The sequence below is a fragment of the Vombatus ursinus genome, unplaced genomic scaffold, assembly GCF_900497805.2.
Source record: "Vombatus ursinus unplaced genomic scaffold, bare-nosed wombat genome assembly UNPS02014798.1, whole genome shotgun sequence".
Taxonomy (NCBI): Eukaryota; Metazoa; Chordata; class Mammalia; order Diprotodontia; family Vombatidae; genus Vombatus; species Vombatus ursinus.
The window spans coordinates 32,583,310-32,598,020 of record NW_020954576.1 but is presented as its reverse complement, the minus strand read 5'-3'; the positions used below and the strand labels follow the sequence as shown (position 1 = coordinate 32,598,020).

At 33.5% G+C, this 14,711-nt stretch overlaps 1 protein-coding gene across 2 annotated transcripts in view; it reads left to right on the top strand.

The window, feature by feature from the left end:
* LYPLAL1 (lysophospholipase like 1) overlaps positions 1-14,711 on the top strand; it is a 54,884-nt gene that overhangs the window by 17,911 nt on the left and 22,262 nt on the right. Inside the window, exon 3 of one of the 2 annotated variants that reach the window (XM_027871880.1) lies at positions 1,623-1,672. The exons of the other annotated variant lie outside the window; for it this stretch is intronic. Coding sequence (XP_027727681.1) covers positions 1,623-1,672 — 50 coding nt within the window. The remainder of the gene's footprint in view (positions 1-1,622; positions 1,673-14,711) is intronic. 2 annotated transcript variants of the gene reach the window in all.

Below are 14,711 nucleotides of genomic sequence, written 5' to 3'. Positions count from 1 at the left end.
TGAAGGTGTCTTCTAGCTCTAAATCAGTGTATGATCCCATGATCTTCTCTTTGGGGTATAGTTCTTTGCATTTAGTTGATTCTTACCAACCAAATGAGCAGATGAAGCCATGCACAGTAAAATCTTTGAATCTTATACAAGCTTAATCAATCAATACAAAATTACAAATTCACATGGAAATAAAGATTAGCCCTAAAAGAGTTTTTTAAGCACTCGGCTACTCTTATTTTAAGACCTAATTACTTTCAACCAGAAGCATTAAACATTTTTCCATTTCCCCAGAAAGGAGTTTCTACTACCTGCCTTTCCTTACTCTTTTGAGTTTTAAATTTTTTTTGCTTCCTTTCCTTAGGGAATGGCTAAAGTTAGTTCTGGGATTTAGCACTCACAAATGTTAAATTTATTAAATGTTTGGTTGAATTAACTTTTGATTTCTAAGAAGTTTTTACTAACATTTTTTGAGCCAAACTTAATTGTGAAGACAAACTTTGTTTCATTTTAAAATATTTTAGGTAAAACTGGTTTCTTGTACTGAAGAAGTTTTTTAGGAAAATGAGAGTATTTTCATTTAGAAAGTCAAAAACACATAGCATAGTCAAAGAACAGAATAGGTGGAATTAACTAGGGCATTTAAAGAAAACTGTTTCATTTCTTTTTCTGTATTGTTAATGCCTCTCCTTGAAGCATCTATAAAAAATGAAAATGTGGAACTTTTCCTTTAAATAAAAAATATAGCAATTTGTAGTCATATATCCCTCAACACTATAGCTTTTCATAATATTACTGTATACTCTTTATGAAAGGGTGTATCAAAAGAAAAATACCTGAACTTCGTTTGTTTTTTTACTATAAGAAGTGAACTACATTATGGAATATTATGTTTCAGGCCCCTGTGCCTGATAAGAACCATTAAATGAAATAGTGAAATAAAACAGATGCATTTAAGTACTGTAATGCCTGCCACAGTTTGGTACCAATATACAAATAAAGTAAGTTTGTAAAGTTATGCTTATTGGTTGAAACCTAAATACCAGAAACCTGTACTGACCTAAGTCAAAATATTTGAATGATTAAAAATACAGCAAGTTAGATATTTTTAAAGGTCTGTTATGTTTCATTGATCTTTTTCCATAACAGTAATCAGGTGTATTGATGAAAATATAACAGTAGGTTATGAAACTAATTATTAAAAATTAAAGCATCATGAGTTTAAAAGCTTGATTTTTGGGGGGTTCCCAAACTTCCTAAGGGGTCTTCTAAACAAAAAATATAGAGAATAATGCTCATTTCAGTATTTTAATCAAGTTTGAAAATGTATTTCAAAATTACTCTTCTATCCCAAGCAGTCATATAATTTTTCTTTTTTTTTTTTATGTATAACAGGAGTTACAAAGTTTTGTTTCCAGATACCTCTTATAGAACTTTTTTAAAGCAATTGGCAATGTCAGCTTTTTATAAAATCTAAAATAACAAGTCTAAGAATATTTAACTTTTCAAATATAAATCAACTTTGTGTTAATTAAGAAATAAGATATTGTAGGTTAAGGGTTTCTAAGACTAACTTGGCCATTGCATCTTAACCTCCTCTCTCACATTTCTTTTAACGATTTAAAATTAAACAGAAAGTTCATCGCAGCAATGTTATCTGTTTGCAATTTCTTCATGGATTAAGGTAGGTCAAATTATTATTTTTCCCTATCAAATTATAATGATGTTAAGTGTTGTTTTTACTTCTTAGAAACTGCCCAATAGTGTTATAAACTGAAAAGATAATCAAATGAGATAATGTATACAAACTGCTTTGCAAACCTTAGTATCTATATAAATTAGAGAGATTATTGACACGAGTTTTAGTATTGGTATTCCTATAGCTTCTGCTTTTTCAATTAAACTAGTCATAGTGATATTGGTGGATGTTGCTCATAATACTTTTTTAATTCAGTCTTATATTATTTTCAGTTCCTAATTCTGTTCTTTTGTCCTCTCCCTTCCTCTTCCATTGAGAAAGCAAGAAAAACAAAACTTATTACAAATATATATAGTCAAGCAAAACAAATTCCCATATTAGACAGGTCATACATAACCTCTTAGTCTTATGCTACCAGGTTTAGTGAATATAATATGTTATATATATATATATATATATATGAGTTAATTTTAATTTTTGTCTAGATTTTAACATTTTGCTCCACAAAATGTTAATTACCTACTTGTGTTTTTCTTCCAGTTTATGTATATGTGTTATGGGCCATATTCAGAAAATGGCCCATTTATAGTATGTGATTATCTGGAGATAAATCAATTGTTCCTGACTAAATTCAGAGAAATATTTAGGGCTATTCAGTACTATTAGGATTATTAGGGGTGACTGCAGATTATCAGATTAAATAGTTTATTTTCTAGGAGGTAACTAGTTTTTCTGTCACTTTTTTTTTTTTACTTCTAAGTCAGTAAAACGAGTAACAGTCAAAAGACCACAGGACTAGAAAATAGAATGCTTTACTTATACCCCTTGACTCTACTTTTTAGTAATTACTTGACCTTTGGCAAATCACTTAGCCTCTCTGATCCTCCTCAGCTTCCTCACCTATGAAATAAAGGAATTGAATTAGATGATCCCTGAGATCCTTCCTAATTCTACCATTAACTATTGGAAATTCTGTCACAAGTCTGTGTAATTTCACATTTATTTTTCTAGCAAATTACTTTCAGAGCGTTTGACTTTTCAGATGGTCTTAAATGGCTTTTAATGTTTGTAAGTGGTTAGGCAGATGTTTTGCTTCCAGTTTCATAATGTAGGCCATAACCAAAATATATATTATATCCAATTTTTTAAGAAGTGCCCTTTGGTAAATTGTCAGATTAGCTCTGCTTCATTTGGAAAAGCTAGAGAGATTTGGGCTAGATAATATAGTTAGATAGAATCAGAACTGACTGCATGAGTAGGCTCAGAGAAGGGTTGTGAAGAGTTGTTGTGAAGGGTTTGGTATCATTTTGTCCAGGGGTCTCCCTCCAGTAGAGTGCCTCAGAGATCTCCTTTTGGGCCTTGTGCTCCTTAACATTTTTATAAGTGACTTAAAACAAGGAATTTGATAATGTATGCATCAGATTTGCAGTTGATACAACCTTAGGTTAGCTAACCTGCTGGAGGAGATTTTGACTAAGAGAACATTACTCTAGATCTAATAGGATGAAGTTTAGTAAAAGTAAATGTAAAGTCTTATACCTGGGTTCAGTATAAATCTAACAAGTGCAGGATAGGGGAAGGCATCATTGTCTGAAAAAGATGAAGAGGTTTTAGAGCACTGTAAACATTGTGAGTCACTTGTATGATGTCATAGCTAAAAAAGCTACTGTGAATAAAGGTTGCATTAAGAGAAACATCGTTTTTAGATATTAGGAGATGGTAGAGTACTGTGTCCTAGTCAGACGATGTTTAAAGTATTGTGTTCAGTTCTGGACAATATAGTTTATGTAGGATATTGATAAGACGGTGTCTAAAGGAGGACAGCTAGTATCATAAAGTTATGTTGCTGTAAGTTGTGTCATGTGAGGATCGATTGAAGTAAGTGAGTATATTTAGCCTGGAGAAGGGGAGTTTCCAGAGAGAAATGATGGTTCGCTCTCTTCAAGTATTTGAAGAAGTTGGACTTACCATTTTACTCCAAAGGCTATAATCAAGAGCAGTAGGTAAAAAGTTCAGAGATAAATTTATACTTGATATGAGGAAAATCTAACAGTTAGAAGAGGCTGGATACGTATGTGTTTGTGTGTGTGTGTGTGTGTCTATGTATCTGTGTGTATATATGAATAGCTATACATACACGGATATATAGAGCCTTTTCATGTATGGTGGATTCCTTTTAGGTATAGGTTGGGCTGGTCCCCCAACTCTGAAATTCTATGAAGTACATATAAAATATTGGTATACCTTTTTTAAGTGGGCAGAAGAAACAATGTTAATTTTTCATGTTTTTTATCCAAGATCAAATATTTTTTTCTTAAAATTTTACATGTAAAGTTAGTAACTCAGTTTTGTTTTTTGAAATGCCAAAATATTTGATGTGAAAAATGATGTTTGTGAAATTTTCTGTTTCCACAGAAGTTTATGTGAAAACAGGATGCCTATGAATTAGTATATCCTGATTAGCAGATACTCTTTAACTACAAGTATTGACAGATAACTAACAGCTGTTCTTGCATTGGCACATACTTAATTAGCTTATCTGACACACCTTAAGGTATAAGAGCTTGCTCTACTTCTGTGTGTGTTCTTTGGGAGCAGCATATCAGCTTCTTGCAAGAAACAAAATAAACGCCTTCCTTCGTTCGTTCTGTCTTTGAGTCAAGTACTTTGATCGTTTGTGTCATTTGAGAAACTAGTAATAAGTATTTGACAAACAACCTGCCATGGTTGGAAGAAAATTGGATTCAGTCTATAGACTTCAGTTGTATTCACATATTTACTAGTAACTAACTTCATGAATTTAGGTAAGTTAAATTCTTTGTGGATCTCAATTTTGTGTGATGGGATTTGGACTAGATAAACAAAGACGCCTCATTCAGCTCTGAACATTCTATGTGTTGTGCCAAAAAGGTAAGTTACTACTGTCTACCTGACTATATTTACTATGTTATACTAAGCAATCTTCAAACGTACACGTGCTAACTTTTGTAAACTTGTTGAAAGATTTTCATCTTTTTGAGAAAAATGTGAAATTTTGTCTTTTTTGAAATTTAGGGCATGGGAGATACTGTTTTGCAAAACTTTTAAAAAAATGTAAGTCTAGGAGGAGAGGATATAGAGTACAACAGGAAGAAGAAATCTGACATTAGGGAAGCTTATCTGAGAGATCCTTTTAAAGATTTCTAGAGCCTGTAGTTTAATTTAAAGTTGCAAGTAAAAATCTTGGGAACCCATTATTGTGTCATTAAAAAAAAATTAATGAACTACCCAAATCTAGTCTCAGTATCAAGTATAAGAATAATATTAATTGTGCTGTAAATGTATGTATAACTTTCTTGTATGTATAACTGTAAATTATTTGAATCCCTCTGTTTGGGATGACAGAACTAAGTGTATTGACCAGATGATCAAAGTTCCATACTACAGGGGACCTGGATTAACTTCACTTTCTTCTTTTTTAGGTAGGTAATTGGGGTTAAGTGACTTGCCCAGGGTCACACAGCTAGTAAGTGTCAAGTATCTGAGACCAGATTTGAACTCAGGTCCTCCTGACTCCAGGGCCGGTGCTCTATCCACTGCACCACCTAGCTGACCCCCGCCTTTCTTCTTACTAGATACCAATCATGCCAGTTTACTTTTTAAAAATTGTATGTGTGTGTAGCATATGCCATTTTTAAAGTTTCCACTCTTGACATGTTTTAGCTAACTTCTTTCATTAAATTACTAAAGCATGACTTTGTTAAATTGAATTCCTCCTATTCTGATTTTTACATTTTCATTAAAAATCAGAAGTTGAAGTTAGATCTGTAAGAGCTGATGTAACTCTTCAATCCACATCTACACTGCAAAGAAAAAAAAATCCTTTTAGGTTAGCATAGCAATAGCTTTAAATAAATTTCCATTTTAATTACTTCCATGCTGCAATATACCAAAGTATTGAAGTAATTGTGATGCAAATTGTATTTAATATAACAGTCATTTGTGTTTATACTTACCTTCCCATTTTCCAATACTTTCGAATTTGAATCAGATTTTTGGTATTATCTCTGACTTCCTTATTGTGGTCTTCATTTTTGGTAGCACTGTGGAAGTAGAACTTAACTTCTTGGTTAACTTATCATACGAGGTGTTATCTTTTTGGTATATTGTTTGAAGAGCTCAGCTATAGTATACATAGTTTATAGTAATACAAGCAAGACTACATAATTAGTGGGCATTTATGTATTGTTCTTAGCCATGTAATGCTTTAAATCATAGTGGAATTTTTGTACAACTTATTGTAGTAACTTACTGCCTTTGACATCAAGAGTTTAGGGCATTGTGATAATTGTATACTTTTTATTGTTTGATGACATGGTTATAGTGATAGGACTCCAGAATAAACTAGGCTCAGTGGTCCTAATGTCCATAAAAGTACGTAGGAAAAGACAAACCATTTGTACTTTTCCTCTGTTAACTCTCTGACAAGCATATAAGTCTCACAGTTTTTGATTGGATGAAACTCTGCAGCTAGTCCTCTCTTCAGTTGCCTTAGATAGTTAACATTAGATCCTCTCCTCAGTTTGGGGTCCTGATAACGAAACTTCTCCTACCCAAGCCTCACTCAAGCCTGGTATCAATAAGTGACCCCAAAATTTTTCTACCACATCTGGGTCTGATTAGGAATGCCCCCTCCCACATCTGGCACCAATTACATGTTCTCAACCAAGCCCATTCTTAAGGTATATAATTTTGCCACCTGAACTCCAACTATGGGCATGTTTCCTCTCTGATATGTTTCCCTCCCCCCTCACACTAGGTGATTTTTCTTGTATCTTTGGGGACAAGCTCTGTCTGTTTATATTGCCATTGTGTGTGTGTGTGTGCACACACACTCCTGTGCACTTTTGTTTCCCTGCTTGCTGTGCCACGTAATAACAAAGCTCTCACTTGTGTCAGCTTTTTGAGTACCAATTTCCTGGAAAATCCTAAACCCAGGACTTTGCTTTGATGCCAAATAAAGCAGGTGTATCTTAGTTCAAGATTTCCTTAGTTGCAGGGATATATCAGTGCTATTATTGAGATACATTTATTGGTAAGGCTAGGTAAGTTATTAATACCTTGCCTAAGTGCAAAGGCCTTGACCAAGAGCATGCTTAAGCAATTTAAAATTCTCAGCTTTGTTTGCTAGTATTTAAAAGACTAGTAGTATTTGTTAGAAAAATATTGTAGAGAAATATTCTCAGTGGCAATACTGTGTTACACTCAGATCCTTAGTTTGGTGTTTCAGAAAAATTCACTCTTCCCAAGTAGGTGACTTTTCAGTCATCATTAGTCTTGATATTGGTGGAATGACATGATAATACCCATGCCCAGAAGGGCAGTTACCACTTCCTTTCAACTTGTCAGACATGCAAAAATGTAGTATCATGTAGCCCAACCTGCTGTATTTCAAGTAATATCAGCTATCAGCGTAGTACAGGGCCTAACACATAGTAGGCACTTAAAAAATGCTTGTTGATTGAGGTCTTTGTTATTTTAATGAACATAAGACTCTGAAAACTTTCATGTGGATATACATATTCATATACATGTACACGTATATGTACATATATATACATACACACACACACATACAGCAGTATGCAGGGTACAAAGTGCTTTACAAAGCCCAAAAAGCCTATGCTTAGTATTTTATTATCCACAGTATATATGTTAAGTATTATATCTAAAATAAAATGTTAGTTATAGGCCTTTTATTTAGGCCTTGTAAAGTGCTTTACTCTTTGTACCCTTGATTCACTGGTCATTGCTGATAATTTTCTTCTTCCTTAGTATCTAAAATGAAAATTAGAATCTGAGAATGCAAGGCAGTATTTCTGACACCACATTATTTCTCAGTGAATCCACTCTGGGACATAGCCCTCAAGAGCTAGGTAGACAAGTTTGGACACAACTATATATTTTTACTGAGGCCCCTTCACATAGGGTAGAGAAGTATAGTTGACCTGTGACTCTTATGGGAACTCTTACATATTTGAATGATTGTAGATTCTCTCGGATGGCTTTGTGTATGGTATATAATTAAGTGGGGAGGTGAACTCAAGACAAATAACTCCAGGAAACATAAACCTAAAAAGAAAGGCAAAATGAGTTCATTATAGGTAATATAAAATCAGTAAACATTTACAAAGTGCCTATGATGTGCCAAACATTGTACTAAGCACTGCAGATACAAAGTAAGGCAAAAGATAATCTCTGCTCTCAAGGAGCTCACAAACAAAAAAAGACAGTGAGTTGAGTAAGATGAGGATTTTGAACCAATTAAAAACTTAACTCAAATGCTGTCCTCTACATTTATCTTAAAGAGTTGTTTTGATAAAAGTGCTTTGTAAATGTGAGTTATCAGTCTGTAACTATGATGGGATAACTGGGGCTGTCAAAGTTCACAGATCCCCTCAAATCTATCTACTGACTCCAGGTTAAGAACCCCTGTTGTTGGGCCAGTAGACATTGGCCACCTGTCTTTGCCTTCATCCCTCTGTAGCCATTTTTCTTAGGACAATGACTCAATATGTTCTAGACTTGTAGATAGAGTGGGGGGAAAGCACCCTTTAATAGGCAGGATATATCAACGGAACAGTCTCTACATCACAATTTTCATAAAGCCTTTGATCTTAATGAGAACTTCTAATAAAAAAGTTCTTTCAGTATTTGTGTTATCATGCAGCCATCCACCCACAGGTTGATCACATCTTGTTCCTCTTGTGGACATATTTGACGTGCATATAGCTCTGAAACTAAACTTGTTTCCCTCTTCTTCATATCTTAAGCATGCCCCTTGCTGATTTTCTTTGGTTTGATAACAACTAAGTACTATGTGATGTGAAAATAACAACATATATGGAGAATATTTAATAACTTTTGATAAGGAAAATTTTTTTGATGAGGAAAATGTTTTTTGACTAAACTATGAAATATGCATAAACTTTTAAGTATTGTTTTTCACACTTTTAGGTGGTGAAATTTATTTTGTTGATATTGTATTGGTGTGTGATACAACATAATGCTCAGATTTCAAGATATGTTTTGTTTTCACTTACCTTGAATAGAAATCACACATGTGGAAAATACTAATTGAGAGCCAGAATTACCTTCTTTGAACTTTGGATAATGTCTTCCTCTGAACAATTTTCTTTGTCACTTGTGGTATTTCACATTGCAAATTAATTTTAAAATGCTGGGGCATAAACAAATTGTTTTCAGATTCTCTGAGCATATTTTCAGTTCATATTTCTGTGAGTTTCTCTTGACACATACTTATCTAATGAACTAACTATTGCTGTTGACCTGAACCATTGAGCTAGAGTGTTAATTATTTTACCAGTGTACTATGATCAGTGTTTCCAGAATAAGTCTCATCTTGAAAAGTTTATTATTTGGTTATAAATGTCATTCTCGGGTAGGGAGGTGGTGGGATGGAGCGAAAGGAGTTGCTATTCTCTGTTCAAACAAGTTTTAAGTCAGTTTTATTTACTTTTATACTAATGAACCATTGCAATTGTGAAATTATATAAATCAAGAGAAAGTTAAACACTTTTAAACTTTTTCTTAACCATTTTATAGAAGTAAAGAAATGATATTTTTTCATTTAGTAATATACAGTGAAAGATTATAGTTTTTAAAATCTTGATGAACAGAATCAATTTTTTTGACCAAGTGAAACCTCAAACAGAAACCCCAGTCATCAAAATATAATAGTGCTGCAGCAACAGTATAGGTTGCTGTCAGTAATAAAAGTGATGTTAATACTATCAGTATATGCACATAATCTGGGACAAATTTAGATGGAGATAATATTTACACAGAGCACTATCTAACAAGCTGTTTACAGCAGGACAGGAAATGTTCCAATCCACAAAGACTCCACCTATGACTCAGCAGGTGTTGGGAAGGGAGTGTGGTGTGGAGAACTAGCCATAGTGATGGATACTCTGGGATAGATCCAGGTAGTGATGGGATAGCAGAAGACTGTAAGTTAAGGCCTGAGGAAGCATGCCCCTTCTTGGAAGAAAGCATCTTGGGGAAGAAAAACACCTTCCTTGTCAGCAGCCTGGGACAGAGTCCTTGTTTACCCATACTAGTTATGGCTCTTTTACTTCTGTGCAGGTTATTCCCAACTTTGTATCTCAAGCCTTAACCTGCTTTCCAGTTCTGTACTACATCTCTGTCTGAATTGGATGTCCTCCTACACCTTCATCTTGCCAAAACTGAACTTAATCACTTTCCCTCAAATCTCAGTTGTTGTTTTTTTCATTTGTGACACCAGATCCATCCAGTTTCACAAATTCAAAAAAATTGGTCTTAATTTTGAATATTTTGCTTTATTTATATCTGATCAGTTAACAAATCAAGTAGATTTGACTTCTTCAATCTATTGCATCTGATACCTCCTATGTATCTTAGATTCCTAGAATCTCAGACCTAGAAGGGACCTCTGAGATAATTTTTTCCAACCTATAATTGAATAAGAATCCACTGTCCAACATTATTGCGAGTTATCATATAACATCTTTTTGAATTAATTATTACTACCTTCAAAGGCAACCCATTTCCTTTTGGACAGTTCTGATTGCTAGGAAGTTTTCCTTATATTGATTCTGAAAGTTGTCTCTTTGCAGCTTTAGCTAAGTACTCCTAGTTCTACCTTCTGAGACCAAAACAAGTCTAGTCCTTCCCCAAGACAACCCTTCAAATGCTTAAAGTAGCTACTTATGTTTCACTTCATTTTTATCTTTACCAGGCTAAACATTTTTAGTTCTTTGACCAACATACTAGCCCTTTGCTGGATGTGCTAAAGTTTATCATTATGTTCCCTAAAATGTGACACCCAGAACAAAAAATAATATTTGATATGTAGTCTGACCAGTGTAGAATATAGCAAAACTATAACATCCTTCATTCACTATACTTTTCCTAATGCATTCTAAGATCTCTGGTATTTTTGTCTGTTATATCATACATATTCTTCATTTATTGATCTTTCAGTCACCCAAATTCTCTCTTTATCTTGTATTTGTGTACAGTTAATTTTTTTTAACCCAAGTGTAGGACTTGACATTTATTTATCTATCTTAAATTCAGTTTTATTAAATTCAGCCAACAGATATCCTTTTGAGACCTTTTTGGATTCTCACTTCGTAATAGATTTTATTTGCAATGATAGATTTCTGTCATCCACAGATTGATGATCATGTCTTTAAAGCCACCATGTTGACATTGATTGGAATAAAGCCAAGAACAGAGACTGATTGCACTCCATGAGTAAACTCCTTCAAGGTTGACATTGAACCTTTAATCACCACTACTTAGGTTCATTTAATCAACTTATTGAATCGATCTAAATTATTTTGACCATACCTACAAGGATATAGATTAGATTCTTTAGTGTATTTTGTGTATATATTTTGTCCTTCTTGTTAGATTATACGTTCCTAAAAAGAAGTATCTGTGACTTATTTCATCTTTATATCCCCAGTTTATGAAATAATGACTTTTATGTTGTAGGTACTTAATAAATGTTTATTGAATTGAACTGAGTGTGTAGCTCTAAGCAATTCATTTCTCTATACAAAACCCTTCTGGCTTCTCATTATCAAACTCTTTTGCCTAATATTTCTTCCAAATTACGTTTCCAGTCTTATTTCTTAGTACTTTCTTTAATATACTTTATACTTAAGCAAAACAAGACTGATAAATATTCCCATATTTCATCAAGACATCTTGTTTATTTGTGCCTTTAGATATCCTACCCCCTATGATTGGACCAGTCTCTTCCCCTGTCTTTGTCATTTCTACCCTAGATCAAAAACACCCACTCTATTAATGGAAGATTTGTCATAAATAACAGTAGTATGAGCGAGAATGTGATAAGTTCAAAGAGAGGTCCAGACAAAGTGCTATGAGAAATTTGAGGAGGGAACCATAATTTTTAAACTGGGAGGATCAGGAAGGACTTAATGGTGGAGGTAATACCTAAATTGGACTTTACAGATTAGAAAGGATTTTATTAGGCAGAAGAGGGGGATGGAAAGGTAAAGAGGTCTTTTCCAGTTGTAATGGGATGGTGTAAGTAAAGGCACGGAAATGGAAGGGATCCCAAAATGAATAGGACATAAAAAGTAATGTCATTTGTCTAGAATTATATAAACAACAGTAATTTGAAATAAAACTGGAAAGATGGTTTGGAACCAAATTTTAGAAGGTTTTTGAGTTCTAGAATAATTTATTCCCTATTGTTTACTGGACAATAGAGACCCATTGAAAGTTTTTAAGGAGTAATGTGATCAGGGAAAACTTATCAGGCATATATGGAGTAGCTCTACTGAAGAAGAAAAAGGCTAAAAGCAAGAAGGCCTTATTAAAGACTTTCTGTATTAGTTGAGTCAGACATACACATATGAATTTGCCCACTGATTGGGCAGTGGGAATAAGGGAAGGAATTAAGATTCAAAAGATTACTTCAAAACTTTGTGCACAGGTGATTCAGAGAATGGTGGTACTGAAACAAATTAGGGGGGAAAGCAGATTTTTGGATTAAAATTATGTTTTGTTTTAGAAATATTGAACGTGGGTGCTAGATAGACATCCAGGTGAAAATTTGGAAATTGTTAGTCTGGAACTCAGCAGAAATAGTCATGTTATGGCTAGAGTTTTGGAAGATATCTGTTTTATGTCAATGGATGAGATTGCTTAGGAAGAAACTATGGAAGGAAAGGAAAGTGAAGAAAGAGATTTAGGGGATGCCCTTATTAAGATGGCTAAATGAAGAGGCACCAAGGCAAGAACAGTAAGAGAAGCAGGAAAACCGGAAACTTTAATGTCATGGAAACCAGTAGAAGTGCTTCAATAAGAAAGCAGTGGTCCATACTATGGGATTCTGCTGAAAGATCAAGGCGGAAAAAAATTGAGAAAATGCTATTGAGTTTAACCTGTAAATCATTGGAAGCCTTTGAGGGAATAATTTCAGTGAAATCATGGGGATCAAAAGCTAAATTTTAAGGAATTCAAGAGTAAGGAAGGAAGGAAGCGAAGATAGTATAGACAAGAGGTTTTTGCAACCAACTGTTGCAGTGCTCCAAAAAACAACTTTAAAAAAAAAGCCTCTCACAGGATGATAAATCGGCCCATGTTCCTATTTGAGGGTAACGCCTCTAGTCTAGACCATTCTTTTAAGAAGTTCAGCATTAACAAGGAGAGAAGGGGTGTTGTGGTAGTAGAAAATAAAAGTTGACAATGAAAGTTTGTGTGTGTGTGTGTTTGTGTGTGTAAGTATTATTTTTGTTGTTTTAAACCCATAGTAAAATGGGAATATGCAAATTAATTACTTATTATTTATTAATTTATTTTAAACGTAAATACTAAAACTTAAATGCCCAATAAGAAAAGAAAAAGAAAAATTATAAACTTAAATACAAAATAAGAAAACAGAAAAAAAGCATTGCCGTGTGCAACAGCAGAATGTAAGAGAAGATTCAAAATACACAGCAATAAATTTCCATTTCAAGAAAGCTTATATGATAAATACTACACGTTGTGTTCAGAGCTTCCCATTTTTTTTTTGCTTCGTTTCTACTGTGCCCTTTTTACTTTGTTCTTTTTCCCTCGTTCCTCCCCCCCATTTTTGTTATTTCAAAAATTGTTTACCCCATAGCATCTCAAAATAATTAGAATAAATTTGATCTTTAGTTCATTTGGAGATAATTTTAAGGTTTTTTGCTTCAAAGAAAAGTAATTAAGTTCGATGTATCCTTTACTGACATAAGTGGTTGTTGTCATAAGTATAACTGCCATAGAATGACCATTAGATTCTGTGATTTCTAAGGAGCAATAAATATACAATATGAAACTGCATGTACCAACTCTTTATTTCCTTGCTTTGTAAGTGTCATTCTAACACACCATCACTTAATTGTATTTAAATTTTTTATTCTTTTTTATTGGAGATATACGTATGGTTCCTTGCCAGACATTTGTTTACCATGATAATGTCTGAGTTTTATTGTGCCAGCTAATAAAGGGATTTTAGCCTTGAGTATTTTTGTCATAATTACAGTGATTTGGATTAAATAAAAATAGCTATTTTTCTTAAAATGGCACACTTCCATTGTCCTTATTCCAAATATCTTTTCAAAACCTTAATTCTTTCTAATATTTGAAAGAAAGCTACTATTTTAGTATTACATTAGCGTAGACCTTTTTTCTGTTCTTTAAGAGCAATTAATTCATAACACTGAAGCATTGTAAAAAAAAAAGTCAGAGGGGTGTGTGTGTGTGTGTGTGTGTGTGTGTGTGTGTGGCTCAGTTCCAAGCATGATTCACATTTTAGGCTATGATATCATCCTTAAATTTAAGTGCTTTGACAGAGAAATAAACACTTGGAGAAGTAGCAAAATAAAATGGGAAATGAAATGGGGGAAGATAGAAAAATAATATTTTATTTTAAGATTATCATGAATTCTATGTGATTCAGAGTATGCTGTCATTAAAGTGACAGCTTAAGAAAATTTTTGTCTTGTTTTTGTTAATAATGCTAATTCTATTTAGAATGCACCTGTTTTCATTTTTTTGTCACTTTAAGTAGATTGTCATATTTTTTTTAAGCTCTATTTCAGAAATTGGAGGTGCTGAAGCAAAAATTAACTTTTTCTGAAATTCAAATTTAGACCATGTCATACTTCTCTGAACTCTATCCTGAACCAAAAGCAGGATACTAGAAAAATAAAGATGGGTGGGGAGGAACGTGGTAGCAATCTTATTGGTGTCAGTCACACACTATAAATGAACTGTACTCTTACAGAAAAGAGAGCGTAAGTGATAATCAGGACCTTCTCTAACTTTCTTCCTACTTGTTCTAGTACTATCAATCTTTCTACCAAATAATTTTGCCATGGGAAAATTTGGATCGTGAGCCTTATGAATGACCTCAAAGATTCATTTTTCTTGTTCATCTGGTTCATAGTGTGCTCTTCTCAGTTCTGTAACC